General features: G+C 47.4%; 1 protein-coding gene across 1 annotated transcript; it reads left to right on the top strand.

Annotated features, from left to right (window-relative positions):
- The first annotated feature begins 1,079 nt into the window (after positions 1-1,079).
- LOC117011211 (serine/threonine-protein kinase pak-1-like) lies at positions 1,080-23,801 on the top strand. Its single transcript, XM_033086538.1, has 7 exons — positions 1,080-1,119; positions 1,932-2,031; positions 2,413-2,607; positions 4,418-4,555; positions 21,747-21,853; positions 23,200-23,392; positions 23,760-23,801. The coding sequence occupies exons 2-7, from the start codon at positions 2,014-2,016 to the stop codon at positions 23,799-23,801; spliced, it is 693 nt and encodes a 230-aa protein (XP_032942429.1). The 5' UTR covers positions 1,080-1,119; positions 1,932-2,013.
- Positions 23,802-24,029: the final 228 nt, after the last annotated feature.

Below are 24,029 nucleotides of genomic sequence, written 5' to 3' on the forward strand. Positions count from 1 at the left end.
TCTTTGTTACCAAGTGAACAAGTAAAAACATCAGTGGCCACGTGTCTTGTAACTGGCCTCCAAAGGAGCAATGAGCTGTTGGAATGTCAGTTTCTAATTACTCCAATGTCTAATCATAAGACACTTTGGCTCAGTTTGCTGTGTCATTGCAAAATCACTCACTCCATGTGCGCTGTGGTCTCCTGTCTCCAACATGTCAAGTTACTGATTTTCAATGTCATTTTAGGTTGCCATAAAGAAAATAAATCTCCATGGACTGAGGGAGAAGGAACTAAAAGTCAATGAACTCATGGTCATGAGGAAGTTTAGGAATCCCAACTTGGTCAGCTATTTAGACTGGTGAGTTGTTGTGCTTTTGTCCTATGACTGTTTGTTTACATACTGCAAACATGCAAGGTAAAAACCCACCTTGGTCCCTGGCAGAAAATAGAGCCGTTAATTATAATTATAATTATAATTATTAATTTTCAGTAAAGTATTATTGTTCTGCTCATGTCCAATGCATGGAAAGCATGTGCATCTTGTTTGCGTGAATTTTCCCTGGCACATGTATTTTGAAAATTCTTCAAAAACCTGGATCAACCGTATCTTATTATATCAATAACTTGTAAGTTCATTGCCACCACATTGTTTTGGGGATTGATTTTTTCAAGGGTCTTCTTACATGTGGATAAACTAACAAGGATTTCCCTTGGATTTTGTTCCCTCTTTTCTATTGCTTTACATGCCAGGAAGACTAGGTACTTTTTTTACAGAAAAACACAGTAGGACAGGTTTCTGATCTGTTACTAAACTGCACTTTTCTCTTGCTGGCCATCTTACACATCTATTTTCACAGATGTGTCATTGTCCTTGACACAACACAGACTGCAGACACTGCACAGCCTAGAGGGGATGTCTATTTCTTTTATTCTGTCCTTGTCACAAAGGGACCCTTGCCTTTTCCAAACAGCAACGTAGCCAGGCATGTTCATATCCACACACGTGTTTCCTTGTTTCAGCTACCTTGTGGATAAGCAATTCTGGCTGGTGATGGAGTACATGGACGGAGGCACTCTGAGCGATGTCATCAGCAAGACTCGCATGTCTGAAGGAGAGATTGCAGCTGTCAGTCGGGAGGTCAGGGATCCCACCTGTGCTTCCAAGGGCTTGGGCAGGGTTGTCTGGGAAACTGCGGCTCAGAACTGGAGTGATTTAATCTGCCGAGCTTTGTTTCTGTTACTAGAATGCTATGGGCAAGCAAGAGCATTTCAAGTGAATTGCATTGCAGTCTGCCTGCATTCACCATACTCTGTTCTTATACTCTGATCTGCTGTTAAATTCTCTGTCTCTTGTATTGCTGTTCTCCTCCCTTCTTCTTGAAATGTTTACCTTGAGCCTGTCTGCACTGCATCCCTTGCCTGTAAAAGCAAAGGTGCTTGTGGCAGGATTTGAAATGAATAGCAAACAAAGAAGAAAAACTCATTTCCCACAAGTCCCAAAAAGAATAGTAGTGTACCCAAAATGATGTTTTCTTCTGAAATGTGACTGATGTGATGCTTCTAAGTCTGTGCTGAGGTCAGCAATAAAACCTTTGTCATGCAACCACCCTAAAGTAGTCCACAGCAAAGGGAGGGATGTTTTCTTTCTTGGCAAACCCTTGTTTGTCCTCTGCATGGAGAGCACATCCACTGCAGCAGCAGTCATTCTGGCTGGTTTGCAGGGGACAGTCTACAATAGCAGTTGCTGTTGCTCTTTCAAAAGCTGACATGCATTTGCTTAGAACGTTCCTGCTCTCCTGGTGAAGAGCAGCAAGCTCTTCCTCTCAGTGGGACTGTGTTCTGCCATTACTCTCCATTCCCCTGGAAAGGGAATCATTTAGAGCTGTTTCCTTTCTTGTGTGATGAACTCACATCATTAATTTGCCCTTCTATTTCTGTTTTCCTTCCCAGTGCCTACAAGGACTGGATTTTCTTCACTTCAACCATGTGATCCATCAAAATGTGAAGAGCACCAACATCCTTCTCAGAACTGATGGCTCTGTCAAGCTGGGTGAGTAAACCCTTGGTCAGGGGCAGCGTTCCAGGGATGTGGGTTGTGGGGCTGCTTTGAGTGAGTGCCTGATTCCCAGAAATGGTGCTGGTGGAAGTGCAGGGGTGCCTGCTTTGAGCTGAAGGCTCAGTTGCAACGTGGACAGATGTTTGATAAGGAACCACGAGCAGTCAAGAGTGGCGTTGGTCTGTCTGTGTCCCTTCCAGAGGGAGGGAAATACAATCTAAACCTTCAGGGGAATAAAGGTCAGTGCTGTGAGCAGCAGTTCTTCAGGAGATTCATCAACAGCATATCCTTTGAGTGAGGGTGGGGAATTCTTTTGCTTGGTTTCTAATTTGAATTCCATGAGCTGGCTTCCATGGTGTGTTGTTTTCTCCACAGCTGATTTTGTCCTCTTTGCTCAGCTCCCCTGAGCAGAGTAGACGGAGCTCAGTGGCCAGCACTTCTGAGTGGATGGCACCTGAAGTCAGGGCAGGGCAACCATATGGCCCCAAAGTGGACATATGGTCTTTTGGAATCGTGGGCATCGAAATGGTGGAACGAGAAGTTCCTCGCAAGACCCAAACTCCTGTCTGGGTAAGGAGCAAATACTTACTGATCCCATTGTCTTCTCACCTGTCTATCTTCTGTGTGCCACTGGAAAAAAATCCCAGTGCCATCTGCTGGCACCATTTCCACCAAGGTCCCCTCCTAAAAATGTCCCTGCATTTCAGCACATCAGCATATGCTGTAATTTTGGTTGCATCAGAAGGGAAGTGGCAGGTAACCAGTTCAGCAACCTGCCATTTTTGCCTGCAGCCATGCCTGACATTTTTCACTTGCTTTTGAACACTGTTGGAGCTCTGTTTGTGAAGGAAAGGTATTTTTTAGTGAAATGGTTAGATGTGTGATAAATATCCTTCAAAACGGAGGTTGAACCTTCCTAGTTTCAATTTTATAGAAAAAGTAAGAAAAAAGAAAAAGGAAAAAAAAGAAAAATAGATAAAAACAACCACCAAAACAGTGCCCAAGCAGTTCTGCTTGCTTTTTCCTTTCTAACCACAGCACATCAATTTTTCTTCATACTGTAGCATGTTTTCCAAATCCTGTGTGTCTCTGAAACCTTCAGACTTTCTAAAAATCTCTGCATTGTTCTGTCATGTCTCTGGATGGCCTGGACAAGTTTAGGATGTGTTTTTCTCTGCAGTTTGAATTGCACACCCAACCCTTGCCTGTTTCTTGGTCCTTTATCACATTGATGAGCTGCAGTCAGGTGCTTGTGGCTGGGATCCAGCTGAGCCATCCTTGGCTTACCCAGTTCTAATGACAATGGGGACATCAACTCCCCACCATGTCCAGTGGCTGAGCTCAGTGCAGAGAGACAGGATCGAATCCTTTTTGTGACTCTGATGGTGTGGGAAAAGGAAAGAAAGCTGCCATAATTATTTTTACTCAAGGGAAGTGTGTTTGCTGTTTTAGGCTTGGAAATTTTCCACTGGGTTGAAGCGGATAATAGCAAAGTCTCTTTGGTCACCACCTATTTCAGTATCACCAGCACTGAGCTGTTAGTATTGTGATGGACACTTTCATGGAGACCAGGCCGGAGTCTGGTGTCATGGAGAGCCTTCCAAAACCTCCCATTTCTTGCCGGGCACTTTCTGCGATGGCACACCATTATGCATTGACTAGAGTATCCAAATGAGCAGGGGTTACCACAGGGATAGCACCTCTCCTTCTTCCAATTTGCCCATGAAAAGTTTGCCTTTTGCCTCATAAAGAAGTTGAAACTTGCAGACTGCTGAGAAACAGGGCTGCAGGTGTTTCCTGTTTGTGTGCCCAAACAGGCATTTTCATCCCAATACATTTGTGCATGCATCTTAATGTGTCTGTGTTGAATATGAGATTCCAAATGTTTGTTTCCTTAACCTGAGGAATACCTTGTGGGTTTCCTTTCTTTTCTTCCAATTACCATTATTTTCTACAACAGGAGAAAAAGCTTGATGACTTTTGGTTTATGGCAGCTGTGCTTCCGGGACCAACAAACAATGCAGAGATGCCTTTCATGTAATAATGCTTGGAAATAGAGTTAGTTAATGTAGCAAAGTCCCTCTTCCAAATAGCTTGTCAAGCTGGTGTGAATCGTCAAAGAAGGAAACATGTTTGGTGATGTAGTTCCCACTAACTAGGTCAGTCGATAAAATCAGCTGCCAAGGTGAGATCCTCTGGATGTTGGAAGAGCTGTGGTTGCTTTGGGGTTTGGGTGTTTTGTTGGTATAGGAAAGTCATCTCTGCCTCTCTGCCAGGGCAGAAACTGCCACTGCAGAATGGAAGTTAAACAATGGGATCTGGGAGAGCAGTTACAGATGTGAAAGAAGTGGGCCAAGCCTCATGCTTCTTTTTTCTCCAGGCTCAACACCTGACAGCCAAAGGACAGACCCCACAGCTGCAGCAGCCCAAGCTCTACTCGCCTTTGCTGCGGGAGTTCCTGAGCTGCTGCCTGCAGACAGACGAGGCGCAGCGCTGGTCTGCCAAGCAGCTCCTGCAGGTAAAATGCAAAGGGACTGCAGGTGAAACAGTGTCTCAGGGATGGGCTCCTCCTGCACTGAAGTCCAAGGCATCAGATGAGCCCCCCTTCTCCTCAACTTCAATCCTGGTGCTGTTCAAATGAAAAGTGAGAAATCTTAGACTGGGCTGAGCTGGCAGGGAGGTGTAAAGGTCATCTGGTCCAAATAGCCTGCAATGAACAGGGACATCTTTAAGGAGATGAGGTTGCTCACAGCCCTGCCCCACCTAATCTGGGATGGTTCCAGGGATGGGGCACCTTACCAGCTCCTGGGGCAACTTGTGCCAATGTTGCACTATGCTCCTAGTAAACAAATTATTTTTTAGACCTACTGTGACTCAATCCCCTTTTGATTAAAAATGTTAGCCCACATCCTATTGTAAACTGGACAAATTAATAAGGGTGTCCCACACTGTCTCATAAGCCACATTGAAGTTGTGGAAAGTGTCAGTAAAGTAACCTGGGGCCTATTCTTTTCTAGGCTGAATAACTCCAGGTCTCTCAGTCTGTCCTCAGAGGAGAGGCACTCTGTCCTCTGATATTTCTGTTTTGTAATTTGGTGGTGTGTTCAGTTTTATCTAATGGCAAAAGAATTGAAGTAGAGCAATGCAGGGTCCAGAGATGTGAAATGGTGGTGGAAGAACCCAAGGAAGCCAGTCCCTGCTGAGCAGTCAGCAATTTGGCTGTGGGAAGGAGGGGCTGTGGCGGGATCACTGTGAGCCTCTGAGGGGCCCTGGTTTGTGCCCCCCACCCCACTCTTAGAGGTTTCTGCCATGCAAACAGGGACAGCTGAGAGGGACTTGTCCCAGCCGCCTCTGCTGCCTGGCATGGTCAAGCAGACAGGAACTGCCCCAGGGTTACTGCCAGGTTGTTTGGCAGAGAGGGAACTGCAGGACCCAGAGGCACTGGGCTGTCCCTGCTGGGAAGGAAGGAAGGAAGGAAGGACTCCAGGAAGGAAGGAAGGAAGGAAGGAAGGACTCCAGGAAGGAAGGAAGGAAGGAAGGAGGGAAGGAAGAAAAGAAGGACTCCAGGAAGGACACCAGGATGGACTCCAGGAAGGACTCCATCCAGGAAGGAAGGAAGGAAGGAAGGAAGGAAGGACTCCAGGAAGGAAGGAAGGAAGGAAGGAAGGAAGGATTCCAGGAAGGAAGGATTCCAGGAAGGAAGGAAGGAAGGAAGGAAGGAAGGATTCCAGGAAGGAAGGAAGGATTCCAGGAAGGAAGGATTCCAGGAAGGAAGGATTCCAGGAAGGAAGGAAGGAAGGAAGGAAGGAAGGAAGGAAGGAAGGAAGGAAGGACTCCAGGAAGGAAGGAAGGAAGGAAGGACTCCAGGAAGGAAGGACTCCAGGAAGGAAGGACTCCAGGAAGGACTCCAGGAAGGAAGGACTCCAGGAAGGAAGGACTCCAGGAAGGAAGGAAGGAAGGAAGGAAGGAAGGACTCCAGGAAGGAAGGACTCCAGGAAGGAAGGAAGGAAGGACTCCAGGAAGGAAGGACTCCAGGAAGGAAGGACTCCAGGAAGGAAGGACTCCAGGAAGGACTCCAGGAAGGAAGGAAGGACTCCAGGAAGGAAGGAAGGAAGGAAGGAAGGAAGGAAGGAAGGAAGGAAGGAAGGAAGGAAGGAAGGACTCCAGGAAGGAAGGAAGGAAGGACTCCAGGAAGGAAGGAAGGAAGGAAGGAAGGAAGGAAGGAAGGAAGGAAGGAAGGACTCCAGGAAGGAAGGACTCCAGGAAGGACTCCAGGAAGGACTCCAGGAAGGAAGGACCAGGAAGGAAGGACTCCAGGAAGGACGGACTCCAGGAAGGAAGGACTCCAGGAAGGACGGACTCCAGGAAGGAAGGACTCCAGGAAGGAAGGAAGGAAGGAAGGACTCCAGGAAGGAAGGAAGGAAGGAAGGAAGGAAGGACTCCAGGAAGGAAGGAAGGACTCCAGGAAGGAAGGAAGGAAGGAAGGAAGGACTCCAGGAAGGAAGGAAGGAAGGAAGGAAGGAAGGACTCCAGGAAGGAAGGAAGGAAGGAAGGAAGGACTCCAGGAAGGAAGGAAGGAAGGAAGGAAGGACTCCAGGAAGGAAGGAAGGAAGGAAGGACTCCAGGAAGGAAGGAAGGAAGGAAGGAAGGACTCCAGGAAGGAAAGACTCCAGGAAGGAAGGAAGGACTCCAGGAAGGAAGGAAGGAAGGAAGGAAGGAAGGAAGGAAGGAAGGAAGGAGGGAAGGAAGAAAAGAAGGACTCCAGGAAGGACACCAGGAGGACTCCAGGAAGGACTCCATCCAGAAGGAAGGAGGAAGGAAGGAAGGAAGGAAGGAAGGAAGGAAGGAAGGAAGGAAGGAAGGAAGGAAGGAAGGATTCCAGGAAGGAAGGATTCCAGGAAGGAAGGAAGGAAGGAAGGAAGGAAGGATTCCAGGAAGGAAGGAAGGAAGGAAGGAAGGAAGGAAGGAAGGAAGGAAGGAAGGAAGGAAGGAAGGAAGGAAGGAAGGAAGGAAGGAAGGAAGGAAGGAAGGAAGGAAGGAAGGACTCCAGGAAGGAAGGAAGGACTCCAGGAAGGAAGGAAGGAAGGAAGGAAGGATGGATTCCAGGAAGGAAGGAAGGAAGGAAGGAAGGAAAGGAGGAAGGAAGGAAGGACTTCAGGAAGGAAGGATTCCAGGAAGGAAGGAAGGATTCCAGGAAGGAAGGAAGGAAGGAAGGATTCCAGGAAGGAAGGAAGGAAGGAAGGAAGGAAGGAAGGAAGGAAGGAAGGAAGGAAGGAAGGAAGGAAGGAAAGAAGGAAGGACTCCAGGAAGGAAGGAAGGAAGGAAGGAAGGATTCCAGGAAGGAAGGATTCCAGGAAGGATTCCAGGAAGGATTCCAGGAAGGATTCAAGGAAGGAAGGAAGGAAGGAAGGAAGGATTCCAGGAAGGAAGGATTCCAGGAAGGAAGGAAGGAAGGAAGGAAGGAAGGAAGGAAGGAAGGAAGGAAGGAAGGAAGGTGCCATCCAGCCCAGGAGGGGCAGGGCATGCAAAGGTAGACACTGCTCTGTCCCCCTGTGGAAATTAGCATAGTGCCTGTCTTTCAAAGAGAAGGACCTCTTGTGAGCCTTTGGAGTTTCCTGAAAGGAAGACACCCCAGGCACCATTTCTAAAGCCCTGGCAGGGCAAAAATCCCAACAAGATGAAAATACCAGAACAAACAGATGAGTGGGACTCTGGACCAGGTTTGCCTGTAATGGCAAGGTCCTGCACATGGAGGTTGAGGTGCAGATGGTTCCGTTGGTCCTCTTTCTGCATCTTTCTAGGGCCAGAGGAATCCTGATTGAGCCTGTGAAGCTCTGAGCTTGAAAGTTATGATTCATTGTTTGTTTGTTTTTTCCCCGTGGACAGCATCCATTTGTAAAATCAGCCAAGCCAGCGTCAACCCTGGCACCACTCATCATTTCAATGAAGAAGAAGAAGGAGATAAGAATGTAACAATCATATCAAGGCGTGATCTCCACCCGAGCACAGAAACGGATTGTAGAGTAGGATTTTAAATAAATAAAGTTTCGCAAACCTCAATTCATTTGGAAAATTCTCCTCCGTCTGACTCTTCAGAAAATTTAACATTTCCTTCTGGATTTCCACTTGTTTTTTAATGGTGCTAAGTTATACTTATGGCTTCTCTGGTATGGTTTCTAAGTGGGGAAGGCTCTTCTTCATTTCTCCTCTCCACACCACCCTGCCTTTCTAACATGGCCCACTGACCTATTTTTGCCCAGCCATGGTGCTTCTATTTGAGGCAGAAAGGGCACTGCATAAAACCAAAGGGAGGAGGGCAGCCAAGCCATCCTATGTGAGTGCAGACCCTCTATGATGGCTAACAGCTGGCCTGGATGCTTCACAGTCATAGATACCCTAATTTTAATTCCACCAGTCTATGGCATTAGGAAAAGAGGTAAACATCCCCAGGAGGAAAGCATTTGAAAGCTGGGAGATTTAAATGCAAACAACAGCAGCCAGTCCCTGGCAAGCATAGACAGAAGCAGCTACTGGCCACTGAGCTGGGTGGTAACCAAATTCAGTCAATTAGGAGACCACACAGGCTTTTTAAAACTGTATGAAAAGGATCTGCACTCGATAAAATTGGCTCTTGCTGTGTGAACTACAGTGTCATGTCTTGTATATCTCACTGTGACAGCCTTCAGTCATGACTCAAGAGCATGGGTTCCTGTGACTTGGATTTGCATCCTTGCATCCTGAAGTGCAATCTCTGGCTGGAGGAGAGTTTGGCTCAACTGAGAAAGCAGAAAGATCAGTGAGGCTGCTCTGAAAGGTCTCCAGGATGTGGTGCAGAGCTGTCAGTGACTGTGAGGTGAGAGTGAGCCCTGCCCTGCCCAGGGTGCAGCCCCAGCAGAGCCCTGGCAGAGCCCAGAGCAGCCTGAGCCTGGGCAGAGGCGGCTGGAAGGAGCCCTTGGAGATGCAAGAGGCAGCAGCCCAGCCCTGGGTGCCTCCTCCTGGCCCCAGGCGAATCCTCTGCTCTCTGAGCCAAGCTGGCAGCTGGCTGGTCCCGAGGGGAAGCGCAGCCGTGCTGGGCACGGCACACACTGCTGGCATTGGCCCTCTGGATGTGCCCAGCAGAGAGAAAGGCAAAGAGCAGCCCAGGGCTGGTGGCCTGGCTGAGGATTGCTGCTCTTGTGCGGCTGCCCTGGCACTCCTGGAAAGGGCAGCAGTGTGTGCAGCACTCTGGGCACAGGGGCAGGGAGCCGCGCTGCTCCACAGACTCCAGCACAGGGCAGCATCCTTCAGGCACGGCAGCTCTGCCGGGGAACCGAGGCCAGCGGGAGGCACTGACAGCTTGTCAGGGCACATCTGCAGGAGACAGTGCCTCCCACAGCTCTGGCAGGAGGCGCCTGCAATGCTGCAGCTCTGCACTGAGCCAGAGCAAAGGTGGGAAATGCAGAGTGCTTTGCAGAAATAGTCAGGGGCACCAGGCCAGGCTGCTTTGTGCTCTCTGGAGCACAGCAAGCACTGTGCAATGCAGCTCTGAGCTGATGGTGGTGTAAAAGAAGGGACGGGGTTTGCATGATTTGTAAGGAGCCATGAAGCTGTTTATTGATCCCCAAAGCAAAGTTTATATACTTTTTCTATTGTTACTAAAAATAGCGCGCCAATAATATTCGTATAACTTAGGTATATTGCTTACTTGTAACTAGATAACATTGCTCAATCTAGGCCTCATCTAAGCTAGCCAGGTAGATACAATATTTCCCGTAAATCCCCATAGAAACTGCCGGCTAAGCACTCTGTACCAAGCACCTTCTTATCTTTTACATTCCTTCTCCAAAATCCCACTTTCTTCTGCCAAGGCTTGGGCCTACTCACTCCTGCCAAGGCTTGCGACCTACTATGGCTAGCAGATCCACATCCGTAGTGACAAGCTGAGCAGTACTAGCAGTTCTGCTCTCTAGTTGTATTCCCACATCTCCCCCTTTCTGTTCTACCAGTAAGATTTTCTTTGTTGACTTATCAATCAGTTTTTGCACACATTGCAAGATACAGGGCAAACATATTACTAAAAGCAGTAGCATAGCTAATGCATAAAGTCCAGTTTTTACTAAGTGCTTAAGCCAACCAGTAAGTCCCCACCCTCTGAGTATATTGCCAAGCCAGTCATTGCCATCTGCAACTCTTTGTTAACACTGTCTTGGAGAGCTTGTATGCTAGCATGAATGGACAGAGAGTTATCAGAAAGATTCATGTAGCACATACCTTCAAAATCTTCACAACCATGCCCATGCGCTAAAAGTAAAAAATCAATAGCAGCTCTATTCTGAAGTGTAGCATGTCTTACACTATCAACATCTGTTAGTAAACGGTTAAAGCAGAGCTAGTAGTATTAGTTTGTTTTGCAAGCCAACAGCAAGATTATTTAAAGTTTTCAAAGCATGTGCAGTTCCAATGGATGGGATAATTGAAGCAAAAATTCGAGCTCCAACATTCCAAGCTTCTACACTATCATCACAATCTGGACTGTAAGTGTGGGTGCTGCGCTTTGCTCGCACTAAACTGTGCAGAGCTGTCAGATTATGTTGCAGGGTATGAAACATGGTCAGTTGGCCAAATGTACAAGGCCCTCCTACAGTTTTTCCTGGAATTCTTTTCCAGGCTCTATTTCCACATATTAAAAAGATGTTATCAATTAATCCAATTGCACCATTTCCAGGTGAAATGTGCTGAGGTAGAATGTGATTACATCAAGCAGAGGCATTAGAGTAAATTCCAGTACCTGTGACATCAAGGCCAAATCCTAGTTGGGCAGAGGGTCTGCCAGGAAAATTTAAAAAGAAACATGCAAAAGATTGCATGGATCCAAAAATGTCTAATTCTTGGGGCTGCAGGGGTATAGGGTAAAAGTCTCCTACTTTGTTTACACCTAAATAGCTCTCATTTGCTAGACACCATCCAGCTGGTTCACCCTTTTTCTCTCTGTGTTTGTCCTGACACCGCCATATGGGTTCCATTCAACCGGGAGCATTGCAATTTTTGTGCATAGTTAGATTATATAAAGCATCCTATTCATATTTTCTAAAGGCACAGCTATTAAGCAACTTTGAAAAGGATTACAGTAATTTCACGAATACAAGCCGCACCATTTTAAACAAAATTTTGCTCCCATACCAGAAATGCGGCTAATACTCAGGAGCAACCAATATGTGAATAATTTTCTGACATTTTCAACCCCAGGAGTGCAAAACAAGTCAGTGCAAACTGCAAAGTTGAGCTCCTGCCAGTAAAACCCTGCATTTATGCGGTTGTTACAAATTGGTTACTCTGTTGTGCGGCGGGTGGAGCTGCTCTGTGCAGGCAGCACAGCGGTGGGGAAGGCAGGGCGGCTCTCTCCTGCTTAGCCCTGCAGCTCAGGGGAAGCAGGGACTCTCTCCTGCTTGACCCTGCAACTCAGGGGAAACAGGGGCTCTCTCCTGCTTGGCCCTGCGGCTCAGGAGAAGGTGGGGCAGTTCTCTCCACTTGACCCCACGGCTCGGGGGGCTCCCGTCCCTGCGTGCCACCGCTGCAGGAGCAGGCAGGCTACATCCCTGCCTCCCATCGCCGCCGCAGGTGCCGGCGGGCTCTGTGCCCCCCCTGCCACCGCGGGGCAGTGCCGGGCCGTTGTGACCAAGCCCAGTGGTGGCAGCGACCGGCCCCGAGCGGCCCTGCCGAGTGGCAGCGCCGAGCTGGGCCACCCAGCCCTGTCGGCAGCCCTGAGCCCTCATGGCCCGAGCCGAGTCAGTAAACCCTGCCTGCCGCGGTTCTGTTACTAATTGGCAACTTGTTGCACGCGGGTCCTCGCTGCGAATGACAGAGTGGCTTATACTCAGGTGCAGCTTATTTATGGACAAAGAACGAAATGTTTGCCAACACCCGGCAATGCGGCTTATACTCAGTGTGGCTTGCATTCATGAATTTACTGTACCTGGAGAAGTCATAGAAAGGCACAGCGTAGATTCATTTAGAGCATCAGCAAGTGTAAGCTAAACATTACGTTCTGGAAGGGGTGGCAGTATTGTCACTTGTCCTTCGTGAAGGCCGAGTCCTAATATAAGGACTAGCCTTAGGAGTCGAATATGGCTCCCAGAAATATTGATGTGTAAACCAACCATGGTTTTGCCCACACATAAATTTCAAGACAGTACAATTGCCAAAGGAATACCGCAAAGGATCACACTTAGGACAATGACCATGGCGATGGCTGGCAACACAGTGCACTGTATCTGGCACTTACGACACCTGCACAAAACCCACACCTGATGCCAGCTTTCCTTACAAATGAAACAAGGTATAGGGTTGCATTCAAGTCCAAGTTCCCGCTCTAGCTGTTCCAGTTGTCGTTCTCGACAAGTTATCTGTATCTTAATGATGTCTTCAACTGTGTCTCGAGTGAGGTGACCACGGAATTCAAAGAGCGGTGTGAAGTTGATGGGCCCTCTCGTATCAAGGAGAAGCTGATCCAGACAATGGTCTGGCGGGATCTGGGTCTGGAGCCGAGGATGGCTGGGTAGGGATCTCCAGTGAGATGCCAGGGCTACGGTGGTCTTCTTCTGAGGAAGTTCCAAGGATTCTTGGAATGGTCTCACGTTCTTGGCTGGGATCCACCTCGGGCCGTTCTCTGTGGAAACACAAGCGTACCCTTTTCCCCAGGTGACAAGGGGATAGGGTCCCCTGATCTTACCTGTTTCTGGATCCTTTATAAGGACTGAAGCCTTCTGTTTGACCTCTAACTGAGGATTGTTGCCAAAATGCCTAACAATTGGAGGATTAGGATTCCTTAGAGAACAATTTAAAAAGTTAAAGACATACAATGCTTTTTGCAACCTTTCAGCTGGGGTGGCATTCCCCATTGTCCCTTTCTGTTGTAACAAAAGACGCTTAAGTGAACCGTGAGCTCTTTCGATGATAACTTGGCCTGTGGGGGAATGAAGAATCCCTGTGTTGTGTGACACTTCCCAGAGAGCAAGGAAACTTGCAACTCTTTGAGAAACGTATGCAGGGTCGTTATCAGTTTTAATTTCAGAGGGAATCCCCAAGACTGCAAATGCATTTGCAAAGTGGTGACATATATCTTTTGCAGATTCTCCAGTGTGGCAAGATGCAAACAAGGCACCCAAAAATGTGTCAATGGAAGAATGAATATTTTAAGTCGGCCAAATTCAGGAAAATGAGTAACATCTGTTTGCCAAATTTGAAGGCTTTGGAGACCTCTAGGGTTAACGGGTTAACACTTCTTGCAAGGGAGGGAAATGAATGTCTTTGACAGTCTGGGCACACAGCCACAATACTGGAAGCTTGGCGAGTGCTCAAATCAAAGGTGCGTGCAAGTGCAGCAGCATTTTGGTGGAAAAACGAATGACTGAGTTTTGCTTGAGCAAAGCAGTCTGGTAATACAGGCTGAGTTGTTTGAACTGGCATAGTAAGTAAATCTGCTTGCCGATTCCCTTCTGTAATAAAACCAGGTAACGTTGTGTGAGAATGAACGTGCATTACAAAATATGGGTGTTGTCTAGTATCTAAAAGAAAAACAAGCTGTTGCAACCATTGAAACAATTCTGCATTAGGTACTTCCTTGAGTACAGCAGCTTCAGCTCGCTTCGCAATTCCTGCAACATAAGCAGAGTCAGTTACTAAATTGAAAGGGATAGCAAATTTTTGAAAAGCCCGCACAAAAGCTGCTAATTCAGCTATTTGGGGAGAACCTGAAACAGTAGTAACATCTGAGTTCCATCGCTTGAGGTCATCATCCCACCAAAGTAGCACTGATTTGTGGGTGCGGCCAGATCCGTCTGTGAAGACAGTTAATGCTTGCAACGGAACCTCGCTCCTTTTGGACTGCATCAGGAGATTGAAGCTTGCTGTCACGAGCTTGTGCTTTGGTGAATGTGAAGAAAGCTGTCCGGAAAAATTTGCAAGAGCCATTTGAAAAGTATCCGACTGCTGCAGTAGCCACTGCAAATAAACATTAGTAACAGGTAGACAGATTAGATTGAAATCCACACCTGCAAGCGTGGTGAGCCTGTCTCAAGCTTTGATAATAAGTAATGCCATCATTTCATGTTGAGTACTGGTTGTTTTGGACATCTGATGTGACAGAAAAAGCCACTCAATAATTAACAGTTGGTCTGGTGCTTTAGGATCCCATTGAAAAATTAAAGCATGTGGTGCTTACCTGGATTTAGAATGATTAAGAGAAAGGCAGCTCAGGGGCCCATCGGGCAGCTTGCCTGCTTGAGATAGCATCAGCTATCTTTTGCAGCACTTGGCAAGCCTCTGGAGTGAGCTGACGAGGGGACTGGAGATTGAGTCTCCCTTTAACAGATTAAACAAAGGGCTTAGGTCTGCATTTGAAATTCCCAATAGGCAGTGAACCCAATTAATTGTTCCCAAAAGTTTTCGAGCATCATGCAAAGTGCGAATGTTTGTGTGAATTTGCAAAGGCTGAGGAGAAATAGATTGGGTCCTAATGCGCCAGCCGAGGTACTTCCAAGGAGGTAGTGTATTTTCTGAGGCAAGACTAAGTCCTGCCTGCATCACAGCAGCAATGACAAGGGCTAGGGTTTCCTCCATCACCTCCTTTTTCTGCTGCAATTAGAATGTCATCCATGTACTGATACAACAAAGCAGCAGACATTTTTGGCAAACAGGACTGAGACTTCTGCAATGAACCACTGGCAAATAGGAGGGCTGTTTTTCATTCCTTGTGGAAGCACACCCAGATGGGTGTTGTGATTTTCCAGGTTAGGTTCAGAGTGTTGCACACCTCAATGGCCCAGACTGAATTTTGAAACCCCATTGAGAAAGCACATCATGTCCCCATAACACCATAGGTATAGACAAAACAAATGGCTTAACAGAAGCAATGAGACATTCTGGTCCTGTGATTTGAATTAGATTTTGGTTTTGAAAGCTTTTGCTGACCCCCCAGTTCTGGTGAGGGCATGGGGTACTTCAGTGAGGGGCCAATTAGAAGGCCATTTATCTTGAGAAATGACAGTTACGTCAGCCCCGGTATCTATGATACCAGTGATTATTATTTCTTGTCCCTGTAGTGATAGGGGCATTTGCAAGTGGGGCACTTATCAGAAATTGTCTGTACCCATAATATTTGTGAAGTTCCCGTAGGATCAGACTCTCCCCCCACCTCCCCTTTTTGTTTCCCAGCAGCAAGCACTGAATCATGTGAGAAAGGGATTAACTGTGCAATGCACATTCCATTAGGGATAGTACAGGGGGGAAAGGGTGTAAATGCCATGATTTTTATTTCTCCAGATAGTTAGAGTCTATTACTTCAGGGAGAACAAAAGGTCTTGCAGGGTGACTTGAAGCTTTCCCTATCAACAAAACACCTTTTTGCGGTCCAGGTGATATGAAGATTTCTGTAGGGAGTAAATTAATAGAAGAATCAAGTAACGTTACTGTGGACTGATGTGGTTAAGTCCATTCTGGCTCTACTTGTGGTTGCTGGTCGAAGACTTGAGAAGAAGCTACGTGGGACACCTGCAGTGGTGGCACTTGCGATGGCATCTGTGGAGGCGGCTGGATCATTTGTGTCGGAGCACAGCGGCGCCGTCCCGCGCTGTGGGACCAGTTTCCCTGGATCAGGCGACCTTCAGAATCATACTTAGAACATCATTTTTTAGCAAAGTGCCATCCCTTTCGACATCGTGGACACAAAGTTGGTGTTTTTTCAGAGCCAAGCAGTCTTTCTTAAAGTGGCCAGGCTTGCCACCCCATAACAGACTTCTGCAGACTCTGAGGGACCTCTTATGACAGCAAGAGCTTTGGCCATAGTTTCATATTGATGTTCTAAAGTCCCAATACGATTACATGCCTCAATCATTTCTATTAAAGTTGGGTTTTGATTTGGCGAAGACTTAAGGAGATTTTGCAGTCTGTGTTAGCATTTTCAACAGCAAGTTTCAAAAGTAAGATTTCACGAGCTTCTGCATTTTCAGTTTGGCATTCGAGTGCTTGCTTAAGGCAGTCCACAAAATGTATGTACGGCTCTTGTGCCTCCTGAGTGATGGAGGTAAAAGCTTTCTGGGGTCTTTTAGTATCAGGGACCTTAAAGAATGCCTGCCGAGCTGCCTCCCGGTTCCATCTAAGGATTTCCTTGGGCAGTCTCAGGCTTGGGCAGCAGGATCGGTATGTGGCCCCATCCCCATGAGCTATCTGATTGTAAGGTTTGCCAGAGCCATATTAACATGACCCACATAAGTAACAAGCAAATTCTGCACACCTCTCTCCCACTCTTTCTCCCGTAAAGCAAATTGGGCAGGTGTTAGCAGCAATCGAGTAAGCATCCTTAAATCATGCAGGGTCATTGTGTGGGCAGCAAGCACAGATTCCAGAATGCTTGTAAAAAATGGAGAACCAATGCCATGATCAGTAACTTGCCCATTGGGGCTCCTTAATTTCTTGGAAAGAAAGTGGCTCCCATTGGGCTGTCCATTTTCGCGTTCCTGAATAAACAAACGGAGCGACAATATTTTCAGCAATGTCCAGATCCCCCTGTATAATGCTTGTTGTTTCAAACTAACCCAGTTTTCATGAGGGTTGGGGGGAAATAAATTTGGCTCGTCATCAGGATCAACAGTCCCAGGATCAAAGGGATCCTCCTCTCCTTCTTCTTCGCTGTCCTCTGGGCCGTAGCCAGCAGTGAAAGCCCCAATGACTTGTGAAAAGCCTTTCACCCTTACGGCTGGTCGAGGGGGGCTGCAAGAGGCGGTGCCGTGTGTGCGCAGAGAGAGATCGAACAGTCTCTCCTACCTCTTTGGATTGTGAAGAGCTCTGAGTGTTTGCGGCAGAGGGGGTGGGAGCATCCCCCTTATTTTGAGCCTGTGATTTTTCTTGGACTTTTAAAGTTTCAAAGACGACCCCCAAGAGGGAATCATATTTGCAGCCACTTTGTCTCCCTTAGTTACAACATTCCAAGTTTCACTCCCACTTTGTCCCACAGATCTGTTGTAAAGATTGTGGTTTGGGAAACCCCCGGCAGCTATAATGATGTCCATTTTAATAAAGTTTTAACTGATTTGAAGGCAGATATCTGCCATGCTGCTGTAACAGTTTGGCATAAGTTCAAAAACGTCCCTTCATCTCTGGACATTGCCTGTCCCATGTTTTCCCATAGCAAATTAGAATTCAGGGGAACCAGCCCCTGTGGCTCACCTCTTCTCCAGAGGGGTTGAAGACTTGTCGCTGGCCAGCGTCTCCTGCTTCTCCCGAGCGTCTCCCGCTTCTCTGAGCATCCTGCTTCTCCAAGCGTATCCTCCCTCCTGCTCCTCCGAGCGCAGTCTCGTCCTACTGGGGACTCCGCCGTTCGGTAGTTGCAGTCCTCACACGGGGCACCATTTGATGGCGGTGTAAAAGAAGGGACGGGGTTTGCATGATTTGTAAGGAGCCATGAAGCTGTTTATTGATCCCCAAAGCAAAGTTTATATACTTTTTCTATTGTTACTAAAAATAGCGCGCCAATAATATTCGTATAACTTAGGTATATTGCTTACTTGTAACTAGATAACATTGCTCAATCTAGGCCTCATCTAAGCTAGCCAGGTAGATACAATATTTCCTGTAAATCCCCATAGAAACTGCCGGCTAAGCACTCTGTACCAAGCACCTTCTTATCTTTTACATTCCTTCTCCAAAATCCCACTTTCTTCTGCCAAGGCTTGCGACCTACTATGGCTAACAGATCCACATCGGTAGTGACAAGCTGAGCAGTACTAGCAGTTCTGCTCTCTAGTTGTATTCCCACACTGAGCTGCTGGGAGAGAGTGAAATAGGGATGTGCCTGAGGGGTAGGCTTGAGTGGTGAACTGACTTGGAGGGGAGTAGAAGAGTATCAGTAGGCAATTTTTGGAAGAGATGGAAGCCACTTCTGACTGAAGGCAAAGTCATGCATACTGAGCATGCCAAGTAGTCGCTTTCCACGAGTCCTCCGGCTCTGGGCCCACCCCACAGACACGCTCTCCCGAAAGCACTGACCCATGCCCGTTCTCGGCCCAGCTGCAGAACTCCCTGGTCCAGGGATTTCCCTTCTCTCCAAGGCTCGCCCCGCCCCAGGTTCTCCCTCTAAGGACTGTCTCCCTGTCCCGGAATGCCTTCTCTCCAGGCTCTCCTCCCTCTGCCCCAGACTCTTCCCTTCTCCAGGGCTCTCCCCATTGCCAGGATCTGCCTTCTCTCAGACTCCCCCTACTCCCAGCCTCCCCCATCTCCCTGGCTGGCACCTTTCCCAGGGCCTCCCTGGGATTGAAAGGAGTTGATCAATAGTTAACTCATGTAAGCATGAGCTAGCTATTAATAGTCAGCAAATATTAATCACCAGCCTAAGAAGCAGGACATGCCTTAACCCAATCAAGATAAGAGGAACAAAAATGCATCTTGTTAAGATAAAAGGAACAGAACCTGTTGGAAACTGGCACAGAAACTGCTGATGAAGGACTGCCCATACTTCAGAAAGAAAGGAGAAAAGTGTGTAATATATGTTGTTATAATTCGTGTTTATATAATATAAGAAGGTTGTATAAAATAAATAAATAAAATAAAATAACCTCTTAGACACCGCCAAGCACCCGGGGCATAGACAACAGTAATTAACATATCAACAGACCTAGCCCGGCGATCTCGACAACGGACGGGAAAAGATCATCGATAAACAACTCGTCAAGTACCACATATCAGACAACCGATCACCTCCACCGATTCCTGTAAGCAAGAAACAGCCCTCCCAAGGAAAATTGCACATCAATGCAGAGCAGACACAGCCTTCATCAGCATGCAGGAAGGACCTTTGTCCAGGGCAACACCAGAAAAAGGATTTAATCTAAATATGAGAATCTGCAGCAGAAACAAAGGAAACTCTCGCCTCAGGCCTGAAAAACTGTATAAAAACTGGGCTCCTCGGGATGGCAGAGTGTGAACACAGGGGGATCTGATGCGATAGAGGTCAGATCAGCATGTGTGTCCACCCAGCACCGACCCCGGGCTCGGTACTGTTCGATTTCGCTTGTGACTTCCCAAGACCGTATTTTCAGTCGCAAAAATAAAAACTGCTGTTTTACTATTTAATTTGGCTTGATTTGGTTATTACCTATAACAAGTGCAAAGTCAGATAGACTGCCGGCCTTCCTCGGAACAACCCCTGAGGAAGATTCACAACCTTCCTCAGTGCGACCACCAGAGTACACTGCATTTGCTCATCACATATGCTAATGACATTAATGACTTCCGAGAAGTAATTTGTATAACCACTCCTGTCCCAAGGAATGTAATGGATATGTATGAAATTGAACCATGAATTGTGCTGTGTAAAGTGCTGAGCATGTATGTTAGGAGGAGTGATCCCCACCGAACAAAGCAAATACCCAGCTCACTGAGTCTGTCTCTGAGGTGACTCTTAGCTCAGTGTTGGAGCCAATCACAGTAGTTGCTGAATATGAGTAACGTGCTACAAGAAAATAATACTGAGACATTCAGCATCTTTTGTTTACAAATAATATTGGCTTTCCAAAATGTTGTTTCGGTTAATTCTATGCTTTGGGGTTTCATTTTGTTTTCTTTTGGGGCTTTCTTTCCCAATGGTTTATGAATAGCTAGCATAAAGTTTTGGATAGGAGACTGCCCACTGTGGTACTTCAAAATAGAAAGTTTACATGCAATAATGGAAACTGGAATTTTTCTTGTATTGTAAAAATGTATTTAGTGATGTAGTCAGTCACTTCTTTATACAAATACTCAATTAATATAGCATTTAAAAAGGATTATTGTAGGTGTATAGGCAATCTATTATTAGAAAGATTTTCTGTGTCCTGAAGTTGGTACACTGAGTATCTCTATTGCTTGCTTCTAATTTTTACTGTTTCCAATTTGGAGTTACTTTTTTTTATTGTTTTATTTGAATCTCAACATCTTAAGTAAAATCTGTCTGCAGTGATCTTGTCTTTATTTTCTAGGCTGAAGTAGATCTGAGTCACTGCCATCAGGACTGAATTTTTCTTGTGAAGGGGGTGAAAATGCTTAAGGGTGGTCTCTGACACAAAGAGCTGCATTGTTTGCTGTTCTAAGTCCCATCCTTAAATAGTTGATGTGGGACTGTGCAAGTGCCATCTCCTAACAATCCTGGTATAATGTAGTGCTGGTTTACAGATGAATTCTGCAAAAAGCAAAGTTGAGATGTGTTTCAAGAGATGCTCATAAGCAAGAGATTTGTAGTGTGTATTTTGACAAGATCTGTAGAGATTTTTGAGAAGTGGGTAAATGGTGTTCTGCTGGTGAATCACAGGCATCCTTCACAGACCATCAGTATGGCATGAGTTTGCTGGATCAACACCTGCCTCAGATCCAATGGTCTTTTGATTTTTGGCATTTTGCAGCAGTTTTCCCTATGTCACATGAAAATGTCCCCAAGGACAAGGTTCTGCATTGAGGTTGGGGCTTGGGAGAAGGGGATTTGGCCCAGAATCTTTGCAGCGTTTCACTTTCTGTTCTAAGTCAGAACTTGGTTCTGTTGTATTTGAAACAAACTTTTTAAGAAACAACCTCTAACTGTAGCGGCATGTGGTGATGCCGAGTTTCTGCCGCCTTCCCGAAGTGTCTCCAGCAGGCAGCGATCCAGGCGGGCAGACCGGCACACGGAAGCGCACTCACGCACACAAGCACACTACAGATGCCAGGAGAAGGCCGCGAATGAAAGGAGGAAGGGAAGTGTCTTTTGTGCGGAGTTCCCCTGGGGTTTATTGCAGCCACACACCAAAGGGGCCCTGGGACAAAAGACCAGGAGCATGGAAGGGTTTGGGTTTAAATACGGGGAAAGAGGGTCGGAGCATGGAATCAGGGACCAGTGGGAACAGGGGAAAGTGGTGCCAAGGCTGGGTAAGGGGAAACCAATGGGGTAACAGGGGCTGAAAAATGCAGTAAACTGGGGCCAATGGGGATCAGGGAAAGAGAGAACATTTTAGGGGAAGGCCATGAAAGAGTAGAAGGGGTGGTCTGGGCCAACGGGCCAATGGGGAAAAGGGAACTGGGGTACATTAACATAAAAGAACAATGGACTGTGGAGAAGCCTTCTGTCTCCATGCCCTTAATGCCTCTTCCTTGACTCAGGGTCTTTCCTTCCTGGGCATGGAGATTGTTGTTTCCTTGGCAGTCCCCAGTGCCTCCACATCTAACCAGTGTGACTGTAAACAATTCCTTTTCCACGGCACTGCCCCTTATGCAGTAGGATCTGCACTGTAGACCCTGAATATTCTGCCCTACTGTCAGCAAAGTCAGCAAGAAGAAGAAAACCACTACAGTTCTCAGTTCATATATATCTGAACATCGTATTTCTGGCTCTTCTAAGGTACACAGTCATTCATTGGATTACAGGTTAAACCCAACAAGCCAACACCTTTATGCTGAGTGAGAAATACGTAGGAATGTTAGTGTATGATGTTCAGTGTTTACAGGATGTGCTTCTAAACGGTTACATTTTCCTTTCTGAATACAGTTTTTTTGGGTTTTTGTTTTCTTTTGTTTTGTTTTGTTAGGTGGTGGCAGTGTTAAGTTCATGTCTGATAACTGAATTAATCTTAAGAATTAACATTCATATCCTGATCTAGATTAAGAAAAATGGACTGTCCTTTGCTTTTGAGTTATTCTTTTTGGTGGAAATGTACCTACCCATTTACTTGTAGAGCTTGGCTGGAAGTTATTCCCTCATCATTCCTTCATCAGGAGGAGTGCAAGCACAGTTTACTTTCACCTACAGAGGAATCCAGTATAGCCCCAGGGCTGGAACGAAGTGAGCTCCACTACAGCCCAATATTTACCATGGTACTGGAAAAGGGTAAGGATCCAGAACAACTGCAGTACATCCATCACACTGCTGTATGGGGCAGCATAGCAAAGGAAGTTTTTGGAAAGGAGAGGAGATAATCCAGATCCTCCTGAAAGCTGGTATTGTCATAAAACAAAGTAAGGTCAAGGGAGCTTTCCAGGAAATTCATCTTTTAGGAATAAAAGGTCAAGATAGATATCATCCAATTCCAATGAATTCAGTCAACAAAATAACAGATCTGTCCCCACCATCCAGCAAGAAGGAACCACAAACTTTCCTAGGCCCCATGGATTTTGGGAGGATACATATTCCAGAGTAGAGTCAGATGTGACATGGAGGAATAATTTTAAGTGGGGTCCTGAACAAATGAAACTGTTTATGCAGCAGCCCTTGGGGCAGTCAGGAAAGGACCCTGCATGGACCCTGGCCAGGCACCCACCAAAGCCACTGTATCACTCCCCCTCCCAAGTGGGCAGGTAAGACAAAATATGGAGGCAGGCTGAGGGCACAGTCTTGTGACAGGACCAGCTGCCCCTGATGCCCAGTCTGCCTATGGCATCTACTGCTCTGTGGGTGTGCAGCTGCAGCAGGAAGCTGTGGGAAGAGGTCCTGTTGCCATGGTCCAATGGATCTGGGACCCCAAGGTTGTGCCCCCCACCACCTGAGTGCCACCTACAGCGGGGCTGAATGGGAAGGGCATTAGAAGGGAGAGAAAGCAGCACCCAGAGATTTTGTGAGGGAAATAACAATTTATTTCCTTTTTCCTCAAATAAAGAGTTGCAGAATCCTGCTAGAGCTGCTGGTGGGGCAGCCTGTGGTAGGCCTGGGAAGAGCTCTAGGGCCAGGGCTCCCTCTTCTGTCAGACATGCTGGGGCCCAGTGGACAATCAGTCCCTAGCCTGGGAGCAGAGGGGCTGTGACTGCTGCCCTGGGCAGGGGGAAGCCTCTGATTGTACCAGCTTCTTCCTCCTCATCAGAGCCTGTGGTGCTGCTGTCGGGAGTCCCTTGCTGGGAACTTCTGGAGGATGGAGCTGGAGCTGGAGCTGTAGGAGTAGCAGCTGTTGGAGCAGCAGCTGTCAGAGCTGCAGCTGTTGGAGCAGCAGCTGTCAGAGCTGCAGCTGTTGGAACTGCAGCTGTTGGAACTGCAGCTGCAGCTGCAGCTGGAGTTATTACTGCTGAAGCTGAAGCTCCTGGAGTTGCTGGAGCTGGAGATCCTGGAATTGCTAGAGCTGGAGCTGGAGTAGCTGGAGCTGGTGGAGCTGGAGCTGGCACTGGCCACAGGGCCATTGTTCTCATCCCTGACAACACCAGAGCGCAGCAGCCTCTGAGCCTCCTCCCGGCACTGGCCCATAACAATGCTGATGACATCATGGACCAGGGGTGCCGTGTGCTCCTCGAGGAGAGGCTGCAACACCTCAACCAGAATCTCAGCATTTGGCCCGTAGATGCAAAGGCCATGCAAGATGCTGCTCTCTATGGCATCCACAACCCACCACCAGCCCCGGTATATTCCCTCCAGCCTCTCATGCAGCCAGGGCCGCAGAGGGTCCAGGAGATGCTGTCGTTGCCGGAAAATTTCTGCCCAGACTTCAGGCAGGACACTGCTCACAAACTCCAGCCCTGAACCTTCCTGCTCTACTGGAGACACTGTTCCCTGTGGAGAAGATGAAAGGGACACCACAGGAGGATGAGAGCTGTTCTCATCCAGGCTGCCTGGATCTCTCTCTGCCTGGCTGCTACCATCTGGTAGCTCCTCAGGGACTGTGATGGATGTCTCCAGATAGTCGTCTTCTCCATGATCAGAAAATCGGACAGTCACTACTGTTCTTCTGCAGAGTGGGGCACACTGGATTTCTCTGTGTCCACCGCAGAATACAGCCCAGGCAAAACTGGTGGTGACAGGGGTAGAGTAGAAGCCACATCCTCATAGGCATCCTGGCAGATGGGGCAGCTGCTGTCGGTCTCTGTGGACATTTTTGGGCTCTGCAGCACGTTGTGGAGAGATAAGGATCAGGGACTGTTTGCCCTCACTGCTGTCACCTCCTGCAGGAGAGAGAGGCCATGGTCATTGGTTGTCCTGGGGCAGGGAGGAAGAAGTGGCCAGGCCCCTGGAGAAGACCACCTCCCCATCTCCCTGGGTC

The sequence above is a fragment of the Catharus ustulatus genome, assembly GCF_009819885.2.
Source record: "Catharus ustulatus isolate bCatUst1 chromosome Z unlocalized genomic scaffold, bCatUst1.pri.v2 scaffold_29_arrow_ctg1, whole genome shotgun sequence".
In the NCBI taxonomy this organism is placed as follows: domain Eukaryota; kingdom Metazoa; phylum Chordata; class Aves; order Passeriformes; family Turdidae; genus Catharus; species Catharus ustulatus.

Coding starts and splice junctions, on each gene's coding strand:
- LOC117011211 (XM_033086538.1), top strand. Junction 4,556..21,746: donor CTGCCAAGCAGCTCCTGCAG/GTAAAATGCAAA, acceptor ATTTACTTGTAG/AGCTTGGCTGGAAGTTATTC. Junction 23,393..23,759: donor ACAACCCACCACCAGCCCCG/GTATATTCCCTC, acceptor TGTCCACCGCAG/AATACAGCCCAGGCAAAACT.